This window comes from Eschrichtius robustus, chromosome 19 (assembly GCF_028021215.1).
Source record: "Eschrichtius robustus isolate mEscRob2 chromosome 19, mEscRob2.pri, whole genome shotgun sequence".
In the NCBI taxonomy this organism is placed as follows: domain Eukaryota; kingdom Metazoa; phylum Chordata; class Mammalia; order Artiodactyla; family Eschrichtiidae; genus Eschrichtius; species Eschrichtius robustus.
Genome location: NC_090842.1, coordinates 11,888,204 through 11,907,811, shown reverse-complemented (window position 1 = coordinate 11,907,811; position 19,608 = coordinate 11,888,204). Strand labels below are relative to the sequence as shown.

Sequence of the window (19,608 nt, the reverse complement as noted above, 5' to 3'; positions counted from 1 at the left end):
GTTAAAATTGCAGACATCCCACATTGACCTCTATAGTTCTGTTCTGGTTTAAAAAGTTTATGAATTTTTAAAATTTTCTTCTTTTTACTCACCGATATCCCCCTCTCCCCCCTTTTCTGTCCTTTAACTGCAGATCATTCTGGAACAAGAGATGACAGAGAACCCGTCACTAACACAATCAAGAGTGACTCTGCAGTAATTGGAGGTAGTAGAAAGCATGAGCGAGCTCTTCCTATCATTGCTAATGATGGGGTAGTTAGCACTAGAGAAGCTGTCTGTGCAGAATCTACACATGGCCCAAGAGTTAGGCAGTGAATCCTGAGGTCAGTGGGGTGCTTTATTATCTGTACTGGATTGTCTTATAGAGTCATCGTGAATTCCCAGCTTCCTTGGAGAGTTTCAGTGTAAATAACTGATAATTCACTGAAACATCACACTCAAAGAATAGTTGTTAAACTACGTACTAATGAATATCATTTAGCTTGATAATGGCCATCTACATTCCCTAGGGTGTTCTGACTGTATTTGAGGAAGTGTCATTTTTTACCTTCTTGGACACATCACTGCTTCTGCAAGGGTTTATGTAAGAAGGAGGAAAAACCTGAGATTAACATTAGAAGCATATATTTAATGTTGCCTTAATGCTTAATAAAGGTGGATATTTCCATGGTTTAGATGCTCCTCTCAATGAATATGACATTTTTATTTGCATTTGATCAAATACAAAACTAATGGAATAAGGGTGGTTCATACTTACTTTTTTTTTTTTTTAATTTATTTATTTTATTTATTTATTTTTGGCTGTGTTGGGTCTTCATTGCTGCACGCTGGCTTTCTCTAGTTGCGGCGAATGGGGGCTACTCTTGCAGTGTGCGGGCTTCTCATTGCGGTGGCTTCTCTTGTTGCGGAGCACGGGCTCTAGGCACACAGGCTTCAGTAGTTGTGGCATGAGGTCTCAGTTGATGTGGCTCACGGGCTCTAGAGCACAGGCTCAGTAGTTGTGGCACACGGGCTTAGTTGCTCCACGGCACGTGGGATCTTCCCGGACCAGGGATCGAACCCGTGTCCCCTGCATTGGCAGGCTGATTCTTAACCACTGCGCCACCAGGGAAGTCCCAATACTTATTTTAAATTGCAAAATTAACACAAAAAATTTTAAATATATCTTCCTGGCAGTAAAACAGCATATTCTCTGAGACATAATTTATTCAAAACCAACCCCCTACATAAACCTTTTCCTTCCTGATTAATGGTCTTAAGAATGTTATTAATCAGATTATTGAAATGTTAAGTGGCTCACCTTTCCTCCATACTCTACATATGATATGGACATAAAAAGTAAACAATTATTTTATTATCAATATATTGCCAGGTAACGTGATTAGTCGTATACTTGAGCAACTTAAGTGGGCTTTATACCTGATTCATTTGGTTCTATTTTTACACCCTTACTCATGTAGACACTGACTTCCTTTAAGAACTTAGAATTTTATTTAGACAGAGAAGAGTACTGGTCAAATCTTTGTGAGAATATTAACATCCCCATTGCTTTTTCAGTTGCTTTACTTTTTATCAAATTAATGAGGTATAAATTAAAGATGCATAAAATAGGTTCCTCATTTAGTCATGTAACAAGTGAAAAACAAAAACTAAAACCCTGTTAGAAGAGTAGTTAATAACTGCGTGTCTAAAATAAATATACCAATATAGTATCAATACAGTCTATGGTAAAAACTCATTTGAAGTTATAGCATTTAAAATGTGCTCAACATTGCAAATTGTTGGGATTCCTAGTCAAACAAATTGTCTCAGTCTCATAATGGTGCTTTTTCTGTGCATTTAACTAGTATAGATATATAGTAAGGATATAGGGAGATAAATATACAGATTTAGATATAAATAGTTATTGTATAGTCAAGCTAATGTTACAGCAAGTATTTAATCTTTAGAATATTGTTTGTGAGTCATTGTGTGTTGGAATGGAACACACAATGGAAACAACTAATAGGTGACCTGTGAAATTCTCACTTGACTCAAATGCACAGAGCAGAGCAAGAATTATGGAAGATTTGCTGCTCGGGGGTCTCGCCAGGGTCTACAGATCCAGGAGTGTCTGCTTTTGATCATTGCAGACTGAGCTTCAGGATCAGAGCAGCTGATTGTGGCCATCTAAGCCCGGGAGGCCTCGCCTGGGGTCACGCGCAGTTTCTCGGCTAAATCACAGAATTCCATTCTCTAGCGTGTTGCTCCATCTGCTAGCGTTGTGGTAGAGTTCTTCACTTGTTGTCTCGTTACTCATAAATTGCACCCACTGTGTAACAGTAATTAATCCATTTAAGTAGTTTCCAATTGGCTAATTCCCCCATGTTTTACATTTTAGGTAATCTTTTTCTTCAGTTGCAAACAGTAAATAAATAAATAGTGTGAGATGGGAAAATCTAATAAGATACTTAAAACTGGTGACTCAGACACTGTAGAGGGTTTCTGGCCAGAATACACAGATATGAATGCTCAGATTTAGACAGAAAGCTACATAATTTCCTCAAAAATACACATTCACCCAGAGCTTCACATGGCAGTGTCACAGAGTGCTGTAGATGGCCATATGTCATTTAGAGTATCCTTTTTCCTTTCTTCCTTTTTTTTTTTTTTTTTTTTGTATAACAGGTTAGATCAAGGTTTTTCGTGGACATGACAAACCCTGACATAACACTGTCTCCAGTTAAAAGGGAAATCACATGCATGGAGCAAACCATTTCCAGAGTCCACCCGTGATTTTGACTGTCTGGATGTCCTGCCTGGGCCTGCAGTAGCCTGCCCTCTGTATCTACTTCATCAGCTTTCCACACTGAAATTGTTCAGAATCTCTTTCTTTGAACTAGAGGTCTATAACCAGACAACAGAAATAGTTATAGCAACTCAACTGATTACTTTTCTAAGATGAGAGGCAAAATATATAACATCAAATGGATATTCTGATTTAAATTATTCTTTATTAATATGAGCAATTATGAAAAATCGTATGCATTAGTAAATTCTTCAGATTTCAAGTACAGTACAGAATTTAGTTACCAGGTTTATGTTGGATCTATCAGCAAGGAATTGCTGTCCCTCTCAGATAAGGCTGACCTCGCCAAAAATCGGCTTAGCCCCTGGCAATATTATGATTGGCTGTAGTGAATCTGCCCATCAGATCATGTGCTGTGGAATCCATCGTGACTGATGAGGACCTTCAAAGTTTTGGCTTCAGTTGGATTTGTTAGAGTCGTTTATACCTAATTTAAACTAGGATGAAGAGTCCTTGTTTTATGATATGAGACTCCATCCACATCACTGTTTTCATTGTACCTATTTTCGCCTGAAAACAGTATATTAGTACCTCCACTGATTTCATCAGAAGAATCTAAGTACAAGGGGACTCTCAAACTCATGGTGACAGACAACAGTTTTCCAAATTGTATTTTTCATTTGAAAACTTGGCTTTTATCATTGGCATCCTACATTGTCAGTTGTTTTTCTTTTCTTTTCTTTTAAATAAATTTTTAAAATTTTATTTATTTATTTTTGGCTGCATTGGGTCTTCATTGCTGTGCATGGGCTTGCGAGCGGGGGCCAGTCCCCACTGCAGTGCGGGGACCCCCTCATTGCGGTGCACCGCCCCCCCCCCCCGCCCCCCCACGGAGCATGGGCTCCAGGCACATGGGCCTCAACAGCTGTGGCACACAGGCTCAGTAGCTGTGGCTCGCGGGCTCTGGAGTGCAGGCTCAGTAGTTGTGGCACATGGGCTTAGTTGTTCTGCAGCAGGTGGGATCTTCCCGGACCAGGGCTCGAGCCCGTGTCCCCTGCATTGGCAGGCAGATTCTTAACCACTGCGCCCCAGGGAAGCCCTGTTTTTCTTGAAGTGACAGATTTACTTCATTTTAAAGAAAATGTCTGCCATTTAACAGGGATCAGTTAAAACAACCATAGTTTATCTGTCAGTCATCCTTTCAAGTAAAAACAGTGTTCTTTAAAGGAAAAAGCAGCTAGTTCAGTTCACAACTCAACTCAGATGTTCACGCTAGCATTCTTCCTGGAGACAACCATCATACTTCACACTGCAGTAGAAGTACTTTACAAGTACTTCCCATGTCATCACACAAAATGTTAGAAAGACTTACGGCCAAAGGTCACGATTTGGTAAAATGCGTAATTTTTAGTGCTTCATCAAGGATACTCTTAAATGAATCTGGTAGTGCAATGCCTGCTTTCTGCTTTATGAATTCAGTGACCACTTTTCAAGTTTGGTGGCCTTGCCTTAATTCATGCTAAGGTACCAAGAAGTTCACCTAACCTTGTTTTGTCCTATCGGTGGATATCACAACACAGTGAAAAAGGCATCTTAGAGTTATTATGAATAGTTTTGATCCTGTGGACCCCTCAAAGTGTCCCGGGAACCACCAGGGATTCATAGATCACACTTTGAAGAAGACTGACTTAACGTAATGCCAGGATTGGTAACCATTTGACATAGCTAACAGTTGTGGTATTTAAATTTTTTATTTACAATCAGGTGTTTCAAAAAATCAGTATTCCTCATATAGATATAATTACTCTATGTATTAGTATCGATATATTTCATTAGTCAAGATTATTCATATACATAACTTGTTCCTGCTATTTAACAATATAACAAATTATTGATAATCAACTTCATTAAAGTGTTTACATTTAAGGGGATAAATTAGGAGATTGGGATCAACCTATACACACTACTATATATAAAATAGAGAAACAACAAGGACATACTGTTTACCCAGGGACCTATACTCAATATTTTGTAATAACCTATAAGGGAAAATCATCTGAAAAAATAGATGTATGTGTATATGTATATATGTATAAGTGAATCATTGTGCTGTACACCTTAAACTAACACAACATTGTAAATCAACTATACTTTAATTAAAAAATGTTTACAGAGGCTTCCCTGGAGGTCCAGTGGTTAAGACTCCGTGCTTCCCCTGCAGGGGCATGGGTTGTCCCTGGTCGGGGAACTAAGATCCCACATGCCGCATGGTGCAGCCAAAAATAATAATGATAATAAAATAAAATAAATAATAAAAAATGTTTACATATTTAAGTATTAAAAACACATTTGATTATTTTATGATGTTACTATGACTCTATAATTTCAAAATAATTCAAACTTGTCTGGGTATTAATGTGAAGTGACCCCATGGTGTTAGAGACATGTAGGTAATACCTTGTGTCATTAACATATTGTACATATAAATGCACTGAATAAATCCAGTATAATATGCATTCAGAGTAAATGAAGGTGAACCTACAAGACTGATAGAACTCAGAAGTAAACTGAACATATCTTGATACAACTTGATCCAGAAATGCCTAAGGTTTTTTTTTTGATATTGATTTGAAATTGATACTTCCAATTTATATATATTAGATGCTTGATTTCAGTAGAAAATCATTTTATCATGACTTCTTAAACAGTGAAGTCTACAGTTTCTACCTGGACAACAATTCTGATTTTGTGTTTCTCTTCTCTTCTCTCACTAGGTTTGATAGCTGTTGTGATCTTTATCTTGCTGTGCATTGCTGCCATAGCTGTCTGCATTTATCAGCAGAAAAGGTTATACAGAAGAGATGAGGCAAAAAGGTCAGAGAATGTAGCCAGTGCCGAGGCTGTTTTGAAAAGTGAGCTTAATATACAAAATGCAGTCAGTGAAAATCAGAAAGAGTACTTCTTCTGATAGGCAGCAGTGATTTACCTTATAATTACAGCAGTCTGATTTAATAGCCAGGGGCTCTCAAGGGACAAAAAAAAAGTTCTTATACTGAATGTACAGGCAATGGATTTGCGGCACTGCCATGTTGCCACGTCCAGACTCGAGACAGCTCCAGGAGGCCTCATCCAGTGACATACTTCCCGTAGGGGTCATTCCATGTAACAAGGAGTTTTAGATATTGATGTTAATTTCCAACTGTTCTGATATGATCTAAAACAGAAGTTTAACCCACTTGAGAGCTACAGTTTTTCACTGTGAAAAGTGTAGCCCTGGCCTCTCAGCCATAAGTGATACCTAAGTTGTGTGAGAGGTAAAAGTCAAAATTGGACTATAATGACCTTGCTTTATTTGAGAACATATGCTGTGTTTGCTTCAAGTGTCCCCATGGTGTTATTCATAGACCTGGAAATGCTTCTAAGATCCTGTTTGGCTGGTGTTTGCATCTTCAGTGGCCAAAAGTATATAAACCCCTTTGCCTTTCTCTGTATTGCATTCAATACAATTTATCAGTAGTGTCGAAATATGTTTTGTTGTCACTGATTTGTTTGTATTGCTCTTTTTCTATTTGACTCTTCTCGATGATTTTGAAAACTTTAGGTTTTGAGTGTCAGGCTCCAGCTCTGAACATGCAATTCATATGTTACAAGACCTACAAAGTGCATTGGTCATCAGTATGTGATGTCTTGCCTTTAACACTTTTCTGTTTAACTTGCTCTCGTGGTTCGGTATCGGCAGTAGTTAAGACCCTGGGTAATGCCAGTTTCCCAAAGAGTGTGAAATGTTGGCAAGTAAACTCGTTGATATAAAAAACACAGTTCTTAACACTTCAAAGAATTACTTTTATTTACAACTGTAATATCTCAAATGAAATATACTTCCGAGAATATTTTCCCCCAAACCTTATGTCAGTTTTCTTTATAGGTTTATATTTCTGTTTTCCTAAAGTTTATCACCCACTTTTCTTTGATCTCCCTTTACTGTATTCCACGAAGCATCTTCTTACGTATTAGAAAAAGGAGACAATTTGAAGCGTAGAGCTCCATTCTTCATTCTAAACTGTATCCCCCGCTTCAGGCATATGTTTTGCTGTGCACTGACCTCCAGGACGTACTTTTTGAAATATAAGCTGCAGCCATGCCCCCTTTTTTGCAAATCCAGTAGAGTTATTCAAGAATGCTCCTCCTAAGGGGTGGTGGCATATTACATGTCATATTCTAAGTCTGTCGTTCTAGTTACTTCTCATTTACGATGATGGGGGTATATTTCTCAAAAAGAACCAAAAATCAATATAACTTACTAACTAGTTCATTTTGATTAGGAGATATATACATACCAGAAGTTCAAATAATTATCAATAACTTTATGAAACTTGCAATAATTACCTTTGAGGCCATGTAAACAAGATGCTTGCATGTGGCTATCTTTGAATTCCACAAGCCAATTATATAGCAGAGGCACTTTGGAATTTACACTCACACCTTCCAGGTGTCTGCCAAGGAAAAACTGGATTCCTTAGTTTGTTCACACCAGAACAATTTGGAAATATGTAAATTTAACATATTTTTCTTTGTTTTCCCTCTTGACTCACCTTACAAAACCTGCCTGTCTTTTCTCACAGCACTATATCCATTTTGATGTTTCTGTAAATGCCCGACTAAATCTCAAGGATATGAATTAACAGTAGTTTATGAAGGACCTATATGGATAAATGGCATTTTTGCTGTTGTTGAAAGGCTTGTGGTAGCTATCAAAGGATTGAACATGAAAATGGTAGTTTTCATTTAATGCAAAGCTGAATACAAACACTGTAACAGCTCTGAATCTTTCACACGTGTTCTTGTTATTTAGTAGCAGCATTAACCTGGTTGGGAGCTGGAATGTAAACAGGTTTATAGATGGTAAAGCCTCGCAGTACTCTGTGGTCTGCCGGCTAGGAACTTCAACATTATAACATCAAAACGCACTGATGCATCATATGCCATGACTTTCATTCCCTGATTTGTAATCTGTTCCTTCTTTTTTCTTAATAAAATGCACTTTTGAAGTAAAATGCAGAATATATTTTGAGATGTTGTATAAAAGTTTAAAATGAGGGAATTATACTGGATTTTTTTTTTTTTTCTCAAAAGAGTAAAAAGATGCGTAGATGTATGCCTTCTTTACTGGTGTTTGTGGGTTTTTTTGAACCTTTTGGTACACCCCATGACTATTATGAATTGTTAACAAAAGCTGCATTTATAATTTTTCCTTTTAACTGGACTCAGAAATGAAAGAAAAAATAGAAAGATGTTTACTGATTGTAACAAGTAAAGGAAGTTAAACTAGATTTTAAGTTTTGCCAGAGAACAATGATTTGACTGTTAGCAGTTGTTTGCTGAAAGGTTATTTTATATTTAAACTGGGTGATATCCTTTTACTTCTGCCAAGAACTTGGCTCATCTATACAGTGAGCCCTGTATAGATGCACGGGATTATACGTAAGCATATAGCACACACTGCTGTAATGTAAAAGTTTAAAAATTCTTTATTGGTGATTTCAAGTGAAAAAAATGAAAACAATATGTAATTAACATTTCCCAAATCTCATTAAATCCAAATGTGCAATATGCAAATAAAGTGGAGTTAGGGTGGCATAGGAAATGAGGGTCACGCATGGGAAATGACATCTTAATTTTGCAGAAACCATGTCCACTCTAGGAAATAGTTCCATTTTTAAAAATCCTTTCCCAAGTCTTACTCTTTAAGGCAAATTTAATAAATTCTTCAGATGGTAAGTTAAAGACAACAACCAGAGAAGAAGCTTTATCTAGACAACCAACCAGACAGAAGTCAAGCGTTCCAAATTACCTTTCATCAGATGGTACTGTCCTTCATCTATAACAGAGCCTTGCGACAGTCCATCGTGCAACTGGCAATCGCTGATATGTTAGTGTGAACAGCTCAGTTTTACAGATGAAATGTCTGAGACGCATATCTATGAGGTTAGATTCCCAAGGGGACATGTAGTCGTATGTAATAAGCGACGAAGCTGTGACAAGAATTTCGTTTTCACCCCACATTTTGCTGATCATTAGTGCCTTTAAGACCTGGAGTTCTGACAATTATTTAGTGGTGTAGAAAGGATCTTGGTATCCTTTTGGTCCAGAATGACCTATAGTTCTAGATCTTTTCCATATTCTTTTTTAAATGAACATAAACCTTTATTTGGTAGGTCGTGCTGTTGACAGATTTTTCTTTAAAAAAACATATTTATTAGGCTTATGGTTCTTGACTCTAGGAAAGATCATTTTAATCGAAACACATATAGTCTTTGTGAAATACTCCACATGAGTTAGATCGGACTGAGTCATCAAATGTTTTCCTCATGATAGAAGATGACACATCTCATATTAAAATGTGTAGTTGATTGTTTGACTTTCCAATCCATGTATCAATTAAATGACGAATTAATGCAATTTTACAGATGCATTCAGTAAGTCCTGCTTGTCTTCTGCTTTTCCAAAGTTGGGATGATGGAGAGTGATAACAGGGAAGAAAAAGTTTAGCAGCCGACTGTGTGTTAGGATTGTGTGTGCGTGAGCACATGCACGTGTACAAGAAGGAATACGACATGAGGAGCAAGGGAATATGAACATTTTGCATATAATGTGGTAAGAGACTTGGACTTTTGGTGTATCAGTAGCTTCCCTGGAGCCTGGCTTTGAAGATTTGCAAATGCAAATAAAATGGGATGGAAAACAACCTGACCCACAATTATAATGGCTTCTCAGGTGAAATCATTTTTTTATTCGTTTCCCTATTTATAATGTTATATTTAAATTTAAAAAATACATACATATATTTAAAAATTTAAATAGTATTCAATACGAGAAATATTACAAGGAAAAATAGCTCTCCATTGCCATATCCCCTGCCATATCACTTTCAGCTCCTTTAGCTGTCTCATTTTAGCTATCTCCATGTTTCTTAATTACATGCTGTAACAGGCTGGGTTCCCTGGGAAGCAGAGTCTTAAGACAGAGATTATTGTGAAGGAAATTTATTAGGGAATATTGTAGAGATCAACATCTGTTGGGGAAAATGGGGCAGATGGAGAAGTTGGTACAATCACAACAGAGACTCAGCCAACCCTGTTGATGTGGCCCATTAAAGATGTCCTGAATTGGGGTGAGAGGGCCGGGCATTTTTACTCCTGTATCATCCAGGCATTGGGCATTGACTGCTTGGTGACCAGGGCATGAACTTGGACAGACAGCTCTCTTCAGCTTAGGTAGTTCCTGAAGAGGGAGGATAGACCTCCTCAGCATCTGGGGGATCTGGGTGGCACAGTGTACCATCCCCGAGGATCTACCCTGTGCAGCTCAGACCCACCTGCTTCCTGTGAGTTCTGGGAGCCGCTCCTTCAGGACTCTGGTGGGCCTCATTGCCCTGGGGAAACTTACAACAGGAAAGAGGGTAGAACAGACCACAGACCCTGCCCCTGCAGGGGGTCTCTTGGCTGCAACTGGGACTCATTCTCTCCCTCCTCTACAACCCATACCAGACTCCCATATCGCGAGCTGACAACTCTGCAAAGAGTTTGAACCCTTGTCTAGTATGACCTTTTCAAGGCTGTAGCTGCTGTACTTCTGCATTTACCATTCAAATTGGTCAAAGGGGTATCTACATGCCAAACATATTCTTCCTGCCCCCATAGCGTAACAGCAGCTCTGTCTATTACTAACTGATCAGGACAGTTCCCCCTGACGTAGCCTCCCACGTAACACTGCACTAGCTAAAGATCCGCGTTACAGCAAAGGATGTGTGAGAGTGAGCATATACTGTGGGATATGCTGGTCCTTCCATATCACACCATCAGAAGGTCTGCGTAGACACTCAAAAGGTGGTGTTGGCTGATGCCTTTCAGGCAGTAAAGGCAACCCATGCCTGAAATAAGTAATGATGCTAATCAAAAATAATCTCTGTCCATTTCAGGGTAGAAAAGATCTGATGTAGTCAGCTGGCCGCAAAACTGGTGTCCTTGTAGAGGGGAATCTTTGTGGGGAATGAGCACGGGTCTCTGCTGCTGACCATTTGAGCATCCAGGAGTGGTAGTAGTGAGCACAGTCCTGATGGATGGGAGCTAATCTACTTAGGATGCATTGCTTCCATTCCTACCTCCGTGGCTACTCTGCTCATACACCCATTGTGCTAGCACTTCAGTGGTCAGTGATTGAGTGGTTGATACCAACTGGCTAAGTCCTTCTGTCTGCTTGGTTGTTAGTGATTATTCCACAGCAGCATAAGCTTTCTGGTGGGCAAAGATCTTGACATTTCATGCCCACCTACCCATAGGTCCATCCACATGCTTCTACCTCAGACCTCCTTGTCTCTGATCTTCCAAATCTCCTAGGTCCTGACAAATTGACCAAATTACTGTCTGTAAGTCTATATATATTATAACCTTGGGCCATTTCTTTCATACCAAGTGAGTGACCGGGGCCACCATCCGAAAGTTCTATTCATTGGGTAGGTCTCTCCTCGCCACTGTCTTTCTATGCTATCCTGATTGGGACTCTGTAGTGGTGCTACCTTTCAATTTCAGCTTCACCCACATTCTAAATCATCCCATCCATGCACCAAGTTCACCGTTTTACCTTCTTCAGCAGTTGGTAATAAGGGACCATTCATGCAACCCTAGGTGTGAGCCAAGGGAAACGTGCCAGGGAAGAGTAGTGGAGAACATGGGGGTCTGGGCTAGTGCCTTGTGCAGATGGCTTGTGCCTGCTAATGCTTGATCCCAGATGCACCATTTTGTAGTTATGCTGGCCGTCCTGCTAACGTTGTGAGTTGGTGATTCTGACAGAACCCAGATCATCATGGACAATTTTGACCACATTTAATGTCCCAGCGTGAGGCACTTCATCTCTAGCAGGGCTCAGTAGCGTGCCAGGGGATTTTTTAGAGAGTTGGGTATTTCTCTGCTGCAGATGACATGGCATTGCTTCCAAATCTTGAATTTCTGCAGTGTATTATTCCCATTGGTGACTGCCAGTGAAGTCTGCATGGCATCTTCTTCCACCAATGATACCACTAAGAGCATAAGGTCTACAGAGTTATATGGTCCAAGAGGCAGGACCACTTGTCTACTGTCTAGACCCACTGTAAAACCCTTTCTTGCTGTGAGCCCCATTCAAAACTAGAGGACTTTTGTGTTACCCAATGTATGGTCACAGTTCTGTTCCCCAGTGTGGAAAAGGCTGCCTCTAGAACCCAATGAAGCCTACCCCCCCTTCCCTCTCGCCACTGGCAACCACTAGTTTGTTTTCTATATCTGTGAGTCTGTTTCTGTTTTGCCTACCACACCCCCATTTACTGTATTTTTCTTCATCCAAGTAGCCAAATATCCTTTACTCCAGATCCTTTTTGTTTGAACTTTTCTAGAGAGAAACCTGTATTCAGGTGTCCTTTATGCCTCTCTGTGTAAAATGCTTGTGAGACCAGAGCACTGTCTGTCCCCATATTTCCTGTGTTAGGTATAGAATGTCGGGTCCATTTCTTTGCATGAATTTGTCTCACTTTCCATGTATGGATGCAATGCAAATAGTGAATCTAGCCAGAGTGGACTCTGGGCTCCTCCCTTGGCTCTAACTTCCTGCTCCTCCTCCTGAGAAAAGATTGGAAATTCTCACAATTTGACTTGCTCGTTGTCTTCATATGCCTCTCTGAAAATTAGGAGCTCTAACCATTATTTTTCGAAAAGTCATTAAGTTAGTAATATCTATTTTATCAAGCCACAAACTAGCAAGACCAGTTCTTATTATAATTCCTTGGGTCATGCCAGACTAATTTGTGTTTGCTCGTAATAAAATAATGTTCCTTTTCAATGTGCTGATACTAGACATGGCTTCGTGCCCATTGAACTAACATATCTGCTTCCAAGCTGTTCGTGTGAGAAACTTTCTGATAAATTACATTTCTGTGAATGAATTTGTGTTTCTCCATATTTTCAACAGGAACAAATTAATTTTTTTTCATGTTTTTATTCTTTTTGTTTATATCTTTATTGGAATATAATTGCTTTACAATGTTGTATCAGTTTCTGTTATACAACAAAGTGAACCAGCTATAAGTATACATATATCCCCATATCCCCTCCCTCCTGAGCCTTCCTCCCATCCTCCCTAAGCAACAGATTAATTTTTTAATTGAGCGGTCAAATGACCTGTTCTTCCAAAATACATATTAAAAGACGATGGTTACAAATGACTAGGATGATTAAGAGACTCTTTGCAATGGTTTTTTTCATTTGCTTAAGATATCTGACAAACTTTTCTTAGTAGAAGTCTATGGTACCAAATAAATTATTGTAGAATGACATTTTCTGGAAAACTATTGTAGTTCTATGAAGGAAAATAAACCAAATATAACAAAACACCACATTTTATCATACCAGAAAAAAAAAAAATCAGAAACTAGAACAAACACTGACCAAATTAATTTAAACTATTAAGAACTATAGTGGTGCCAATACTGCTGATAGTTCCTGAATGGTGTCACATGTCCACACATTCTTTTTCTACCTGTAATTTGTATAAGAGAAAGAAAATCTCTCATATTTCCTGTCGAATTTCTTAGCGGAATTTAGTGCACTTCGACCTTATCATGTTTGAAATTTCATGATGTATGAAATCAATACGGTGATAAAATGCCTCTAAAATTTTCTTTGAGCAATGTCTACTTTTCTGTTGGCTTCTGTCATGAAACTGAAGCTTAGCTGTAGAATTTAAGCTATAAATCATAATATAAACATAGAGTCAGTCTACTCTTATAATCCTTAATTTGAAGGGAAATATTTTCTGAGTTATAATATTGTACAAACAAAATCGCTACTAAATTGCTAAAAAAATTATAGTTACACACATGCAACTATTCTTTTGCCGTGTGACTGCTTTTGCACTGAAGGAGTAGGTATGCGAAGAGGTTTAGAACCTCCCACTGGCTTCCAGACAGCTCAGGGAAACCAAGCTAGACCTCCACCCAGTTCCTGGGACCTTCATGTATCATCCTTTCCTTTAATACCCAAGGAAAGATAGTTTGAGCTCTTATCTCAGGACTGTAGGAAGTTGAATCTTTTAAGTGTATACCTCCTGCCCCCAGGGTCTTCTGGAGTCCCTGAAGGAATGGTGTCCTATTCTACAAACCTGTCTTGGTCCTTATATGTTACTCAGCCAGCTGCCCACGTGAGACCATTACTCTAGTGACCAAACTAGAGTCTAGTGTAAGCTAAGTAGATTCTCTCTCTTTTTTTACAACCAGCTTCTGAATGTAGTCCAAGCTTTTCGCTTAATTCACTAAATACAGAGAAGAGAGGAAAGTAACGTTTAAGAAAAAAATTATGGCCATCTTGGAAATAATATAAAATATTCCCAAAGCAGAAAAACTGAATTCAATCAGGTATCGATTATTACAGTTCCTAGGGTCCACCAATCCTGCCCTTTCAGTGAGTTCCTCTTCTGTACTGCTGCCCTCCCACCCAACGTGGTGCAATTGCCTTCCCACTCCCAAAACATGAAGACCACAGCCCAAAGGGAAGTGCGGTTCCTTGCCGACACTGGATTTCGTTCTGCCCCAGGATGAAAGACATTCATATTATTTGGTAGAAACCTTTACTTCAGGCACAGAATAGGGTCTAGCTTCCAAGTCATTGCCAGGACAATTAAAGTGTTTTGACAGTGAATTCCTAGTGTATAGAATATCCATCCTTGCAGAGTACCAGGTGGAGGATTTTGACATAGTCTCTCTGGTACCTTCTATGGAGTCACCGCTGGGTTAACGTGAAGGTTAGCCTCATCTTTCATGCTCTAAACTTCATCCCAACTGTGCATCAATCTGCATCTCCCTGCCGCTGGCCTCTTCCCGTGTTCCCAGTTTTATAGAATAGCAGCACCATCCACCTACCTGCCAAAAGTTGAAATCAAACCAGGAGCCCCTTTTCTTCACACTCCCTATTTGATTCATCACCAAGATGTGTCCATTTGTCCTTTAACTGTATCATAACCCTATCCTCTTGTCTCATTCTTCAGAAACCCTGCTCAAGCTACTGTCATCACTTGGCTAGTCCACTGCAGTGGCCTCCTAATTAGTTTATCATATGAGGACCACAACCCCCGAACCTCCTGGCCATCCCGTACTCTGCAAACCTCTCTGTATGTCATCTCACATTCACTGTGCGTCTTTAGAAGTTTCTGTTTCTTTGCTCTGAAGATGAAGGTCATGGTGATCGTATGTTCTATATGGGTTACACTTAGTGTCCCAGGTTAATTATGAATGTATATTTCACTATCAAGAATGTTACATTTCTAATGATAAATTATGTGGTTGACCTGAACATAATCATGATCTGGCCCCAGCCTCAGATCAGACACGGACACCCCACACTAAGATTCTTTTAGTTCAGTTCCATTTATTTTCCATTTATCCCTTGCCCCCATCGCACAGATTTTGAGTTTGCAGTTCCTTTGCAGTAAATTCTTCTCTAATTAGTTAACTCATTTCCATCATTTTGAGCATCATTTTCTCAGCAAAGTTTCCATGGTCTCCATTGCTGCGTCAGATTCTCCTACTGAAAACACCTGACTCACAGCACCATGAGATCAAGAGATGTGTCTCTGTGTTTCATTCACATTCAGTCCAACCACCAACCCAGGGCCTGATTAACAGCCACCCAATAGAGTTAACTGAATAAATATAGATTAAGTAAATAATGACTGAGCACTGGTTGCTTTCTGTATACATATAACTGACATAATTGAAGGGTCAATTTCTCGTGACTACCCCATAAGAAGGCAAGACTGTTGCAAAGATAAATAATTATCTTTATCTCCAGAACCTGAAGACCACTAGTGATGTTTAAATGCAGCCTCTAATATTAGCAAAACAGATTAACCCACCCCTCATGCCACTGGACTTATCAATAAAGCATCTTTAATCAGCATCTTGGTTAATATTGCATTACTAAAATCAATCTTTTACTGTCTTACAAACAAGCAAACAAATAAAGGACAAATCTGTGCGCTGAAAACTTTGTTCTCTACAAGTTGCAATTCTTACATTGTCTAGTCCTTCTATCTCTTATTTGCTCTTAATGAAACACATTAGCCTCCAGCCCACTTTTTTATATTTTATAAAGAGTGCTGCCACAATCCATCATTTACTTCTCTCTGTTCAGTTTTATTCATGCCATTATGTAAAATTGAAAGCTGGTTTCTCCACAGTTATCTGATCTATAACTTTCTTTTGTTGAGTTTATGTAAGATGCATACGATATGTGCTCACAACTATACAATATATGCATACTGTTATGAGCATTTGGATTAGTTTAAAAGAAAAGGATTATGGTTTGAGCATTATAGATTAGATGGTGTGTTTGAATTAGAAGAAAATGGGGATTTTCGATATTGTAATTTGTTGGGTGGATTGTATTTTCTAATAAAGTTCTGTTTGGTTTGAAAATTGTTTCACTTGAAATCCAAGTGGAGTGGGGTGGGAGCGGAGGAGAGCAAGCAAGCACATACTCTTTGATTGGACTGGATGTTTCCAGTTGCTTCAGTGCACTGGCTGGATGGCAGCAGCCCTTTTGTGCTTACACAGGTGTCAACATGGCTTCATTTGCCAGTGACTTTGGCGTGTAGGATGATTGAGGGTGATTGCTTTCACTTACTTGATTAAAACTGGTAGAAGCATAGACAGTCCTCCAGTTATTTTTTATGCAGCTTGCTGACTATTGTTTTTCTTTTTAAATGGACATTTACTACCTATTTAGAGCGATAAAATACCTCAAAGCAAACATTAAGCAAAATGTAGCTTATCTATCACATGCCCTTCTCCTGATAGTAATAACCATGAATACAGTGTCCATTACATGGTAAATTCTCCATTTTTACAGGTTGCTTTATAGATTCATTTTGTGATCACTAATAAACCTATTTCAAAAGTATCCAATTAAGAAAACTTTAATGAAAGCCAATTACTCAATGCCCTAAATTTGCTAAATTGTATTTCTGAGGTAGTGAAATGTGTTTTAAATGAGTCACATTATATACATTAGTGCTGAAAATGGTGCCCTTGTTCAATACCAATTTACCCACAGTAACACTTATGGGCAATTAACATTTCATTTTGCACGCTACATTCATCAGTAATTTTCTTTTACTTATTGTAATGTTGAAAGAGTGTGACTGCATTTATAGTAAATGCATTTTATTACTAATCAAGCTGGACTTTCGCTGATCAACAGACGTGGCACTTTGCATGGGGGGATGTGCCCATTCATACATCAGTAGCAACTTTCAGAAGAGTAAACAGAAATGTGTACCAGGAGGGAAATTAAATGTCTCGATAGCACTTTGGGTTTAATTTGGAAACATTGCAAGAAAGGATGGGTCAACATGAAAATGCTAGGTTTCTGTCTTTTTAAAAACTTTTTTATTTGAAATAATTTTATAATTCCAGGAAAGTTGTAAAACTGGGACAGAGAGTCTACATTTACCCTTCCTTCAGCGTCCTAATATTAACAACTTACACAGTCATACTTCAATGATAAAAACCAGGAAATTAACATTGGATATTAACCTACAGATTCTTATGCAAATTCTTCCAATTTTCCCCCTAATATCCTATTTTTGTTCCAGGATTCCCGATTGCAGGTAGCTGCTGTGTCTCTTTAATGTCCTTCCATCTGGGACGGTTCCTTAGTCTGCCTTTAATCTTTCATGACCTTGACGCTTCTGATTTCTTACAATAACTGATCATTTTGTAGAATATCACTCAATTTTGGTTTTCCTGATGCTTTCTCATGATTAAATTGAGTGTATGCATTTTTTGACAAGTACACCGCAGAAGTGATGTTGTGTCCTGCTCAGTTCATAGTATCATGGGGTACATGATGTCAGTATGTCCCATTACTTGTGATGTGGACCCTGGATTCTTGGTCAGTGTGGTGTCTGTCAGCCTTCTCCTTTATAAAGTTACCTTTAGCCTGGGCTGATATCCTGTTTCTCCTTAAACTCTCACCCACTGATTTCAGCATCCATTAGCACATCTTGCCTCCTGCAGTTATTGCTGTGATGTCTGCCTCATGGTGCTTTGTACTTCCCTCATTCCTTCCACGTTTATTAACTTGGATTTTTCCATAAGGAGGAGCTACGCTTCTCCACCATTTAAGTGTTTATTGAATTATTCACTGATGTTAGTATGGACTCATGCTTATTTGTTTTATTCAGTGGGTCATAATCCAGTCCCATGACTGTTTGCTTTGTTGCTCAGATTGTTCCATATTTGGCCTCCTTGGTAATGGCCCCCAGGTGAGGCTTATGGATGGTCACAGAGGTTCCTATGATCAAATCACTACTATATATAAAATAGATAACCAACAAGGACCTACTACTGTATAGCACAGGGGACCACACTCCATATTTTGTAGTAACCTATAAGGAAAAAGAATCTGAAAATAGAAAAAATATATATATAGGTATATGTATAGCTGAATCACTTTGCCGTACACCTGAAACTAACACAACATTGTAAATCAACTATACTGCAATTAAAAGAAAGTAAATACAGAAGGAAACAACCAGTCAGAAGTCAAGAAAAAAAAAAAATCAAAGAAATTAAAGTATTGATCCTGATACTTAACTAATCACAAATACTTAACTTCTGTATAATTGTAGCAGAAAATGCCTAATGGAGCAAAAATAAATAACCATAATTTTCCACGTGAAACATCATTTTCTTTACACCTCAGTTTTAAGCACAGCTCAGTTCAATTTAAGTCTGATTTCCCTCCCCCTCTTCTCTAAAGAGGAAGCCTCTGATCTCTCCTTTGACTTGGCTGTTTTAAATAGTCCATATTGCTGTTATCAGAGGTAAAGTCAGTTACTCATTAAGATAGTAAGGACAGATTTTAGTTAGTAATAAATATTGAAATAGGGTAGAGTCGAGCATTAGCTGAACTCAACTTGGATTTGTACGGAGGTGACTGGCATTTTAAAGGCGGGGAGGGGGGGAGTCCGGAGGAGGTGGGCAGGGGCTCAGTAGAGTCAGGGAAGGGAAAAATGACCAAGGGTTAGTCAGTGTAGGCACGATTAGGCCAGCTGTGTCTGCTTGCTGGCTATTACGGAAGCTAGGCTTCTACCCTCCTCTCCTCAGGTGTTGGCTGCAACAAACAGTAAACTGTTTCGGCAGCCTTGAGTTTTTCCAGGCCGGCGCTTTAAGGGAAGCTAGGGCCATCCTCGGGATGTTAGAAACTTTGTTAGTGCTGGTTCAGGTCTTTCTAGCACAGGCATGAGGCCTAGTCGAGGAGAGGGCCCTAGTCAGAGGAGCCTGGACGGGGAGGGGATCTTTGTCACTACGTCCTCTGGCTCTTTGTCCTTTTGTTACTGCTTATTTGTTTTGCGTCTCACTGATGCAAAAATATAATTATGATTTTATTCTGCAGACACTAGAGCTATGAAGTTTCGGAATCTGTTTTTAAGAACATCTGTTTTGACACAGAGCTTTTTACTTCATCCTCACGCAGGCTGGTCATGGCCTGTGAGAGTGTTTCCCCCACAGAGAGCCCTGCAGCCATGCCTCCCAGGCTTTCCCCGGCTGCAGATGCACACACCCACAGACCACCTACCTCCTCAGTGTCACAGAGGGTACAGTGTATTTTGTGAACGTGATTTAAGAGACCAAAAATTTTCCTCTAGGAAACATTTATGTAAAACACCGTATATATATTTGGTGTTTTATAGATAGATAAAATATCTATCAATATTTGTATTTATAGTATATA

The 19,608-nt window shown here is 38.9% G+C and overlaps 1 protein-coding gene across 6 annotated transcripts in view; it reads left to right on the top strand.

Annotated features, from left to right (window-relative positions):
* The window catches only part of CNTNAP4 (contactin associated protein family member 4), a 254,199-nt gene extending 248,407 nt beyond the window's left edge, over positions 1-5,792 (top strand). For all 6 annotated transcript variants that reach the window (XM_068527510.1, XM_068527511.1, XM_068527512.1 and 3 more), the window contains 2 exons: positions 134-205; positions 5,563-5,792. In XM_068527510.1, the coding sequence (XP_068383611.1) occupies positions 134-205; positions 5,563-5,756 (266 nt within the window). In that variant the 3' untranslated portion in view covers positions 5,757-5,792. The remainder of the gene's footprint in view (positions 1-133; positions 206-5,562) is intronic.
* Positions 5,793-19,608: the final 13,816 nt, after the last annotated feature.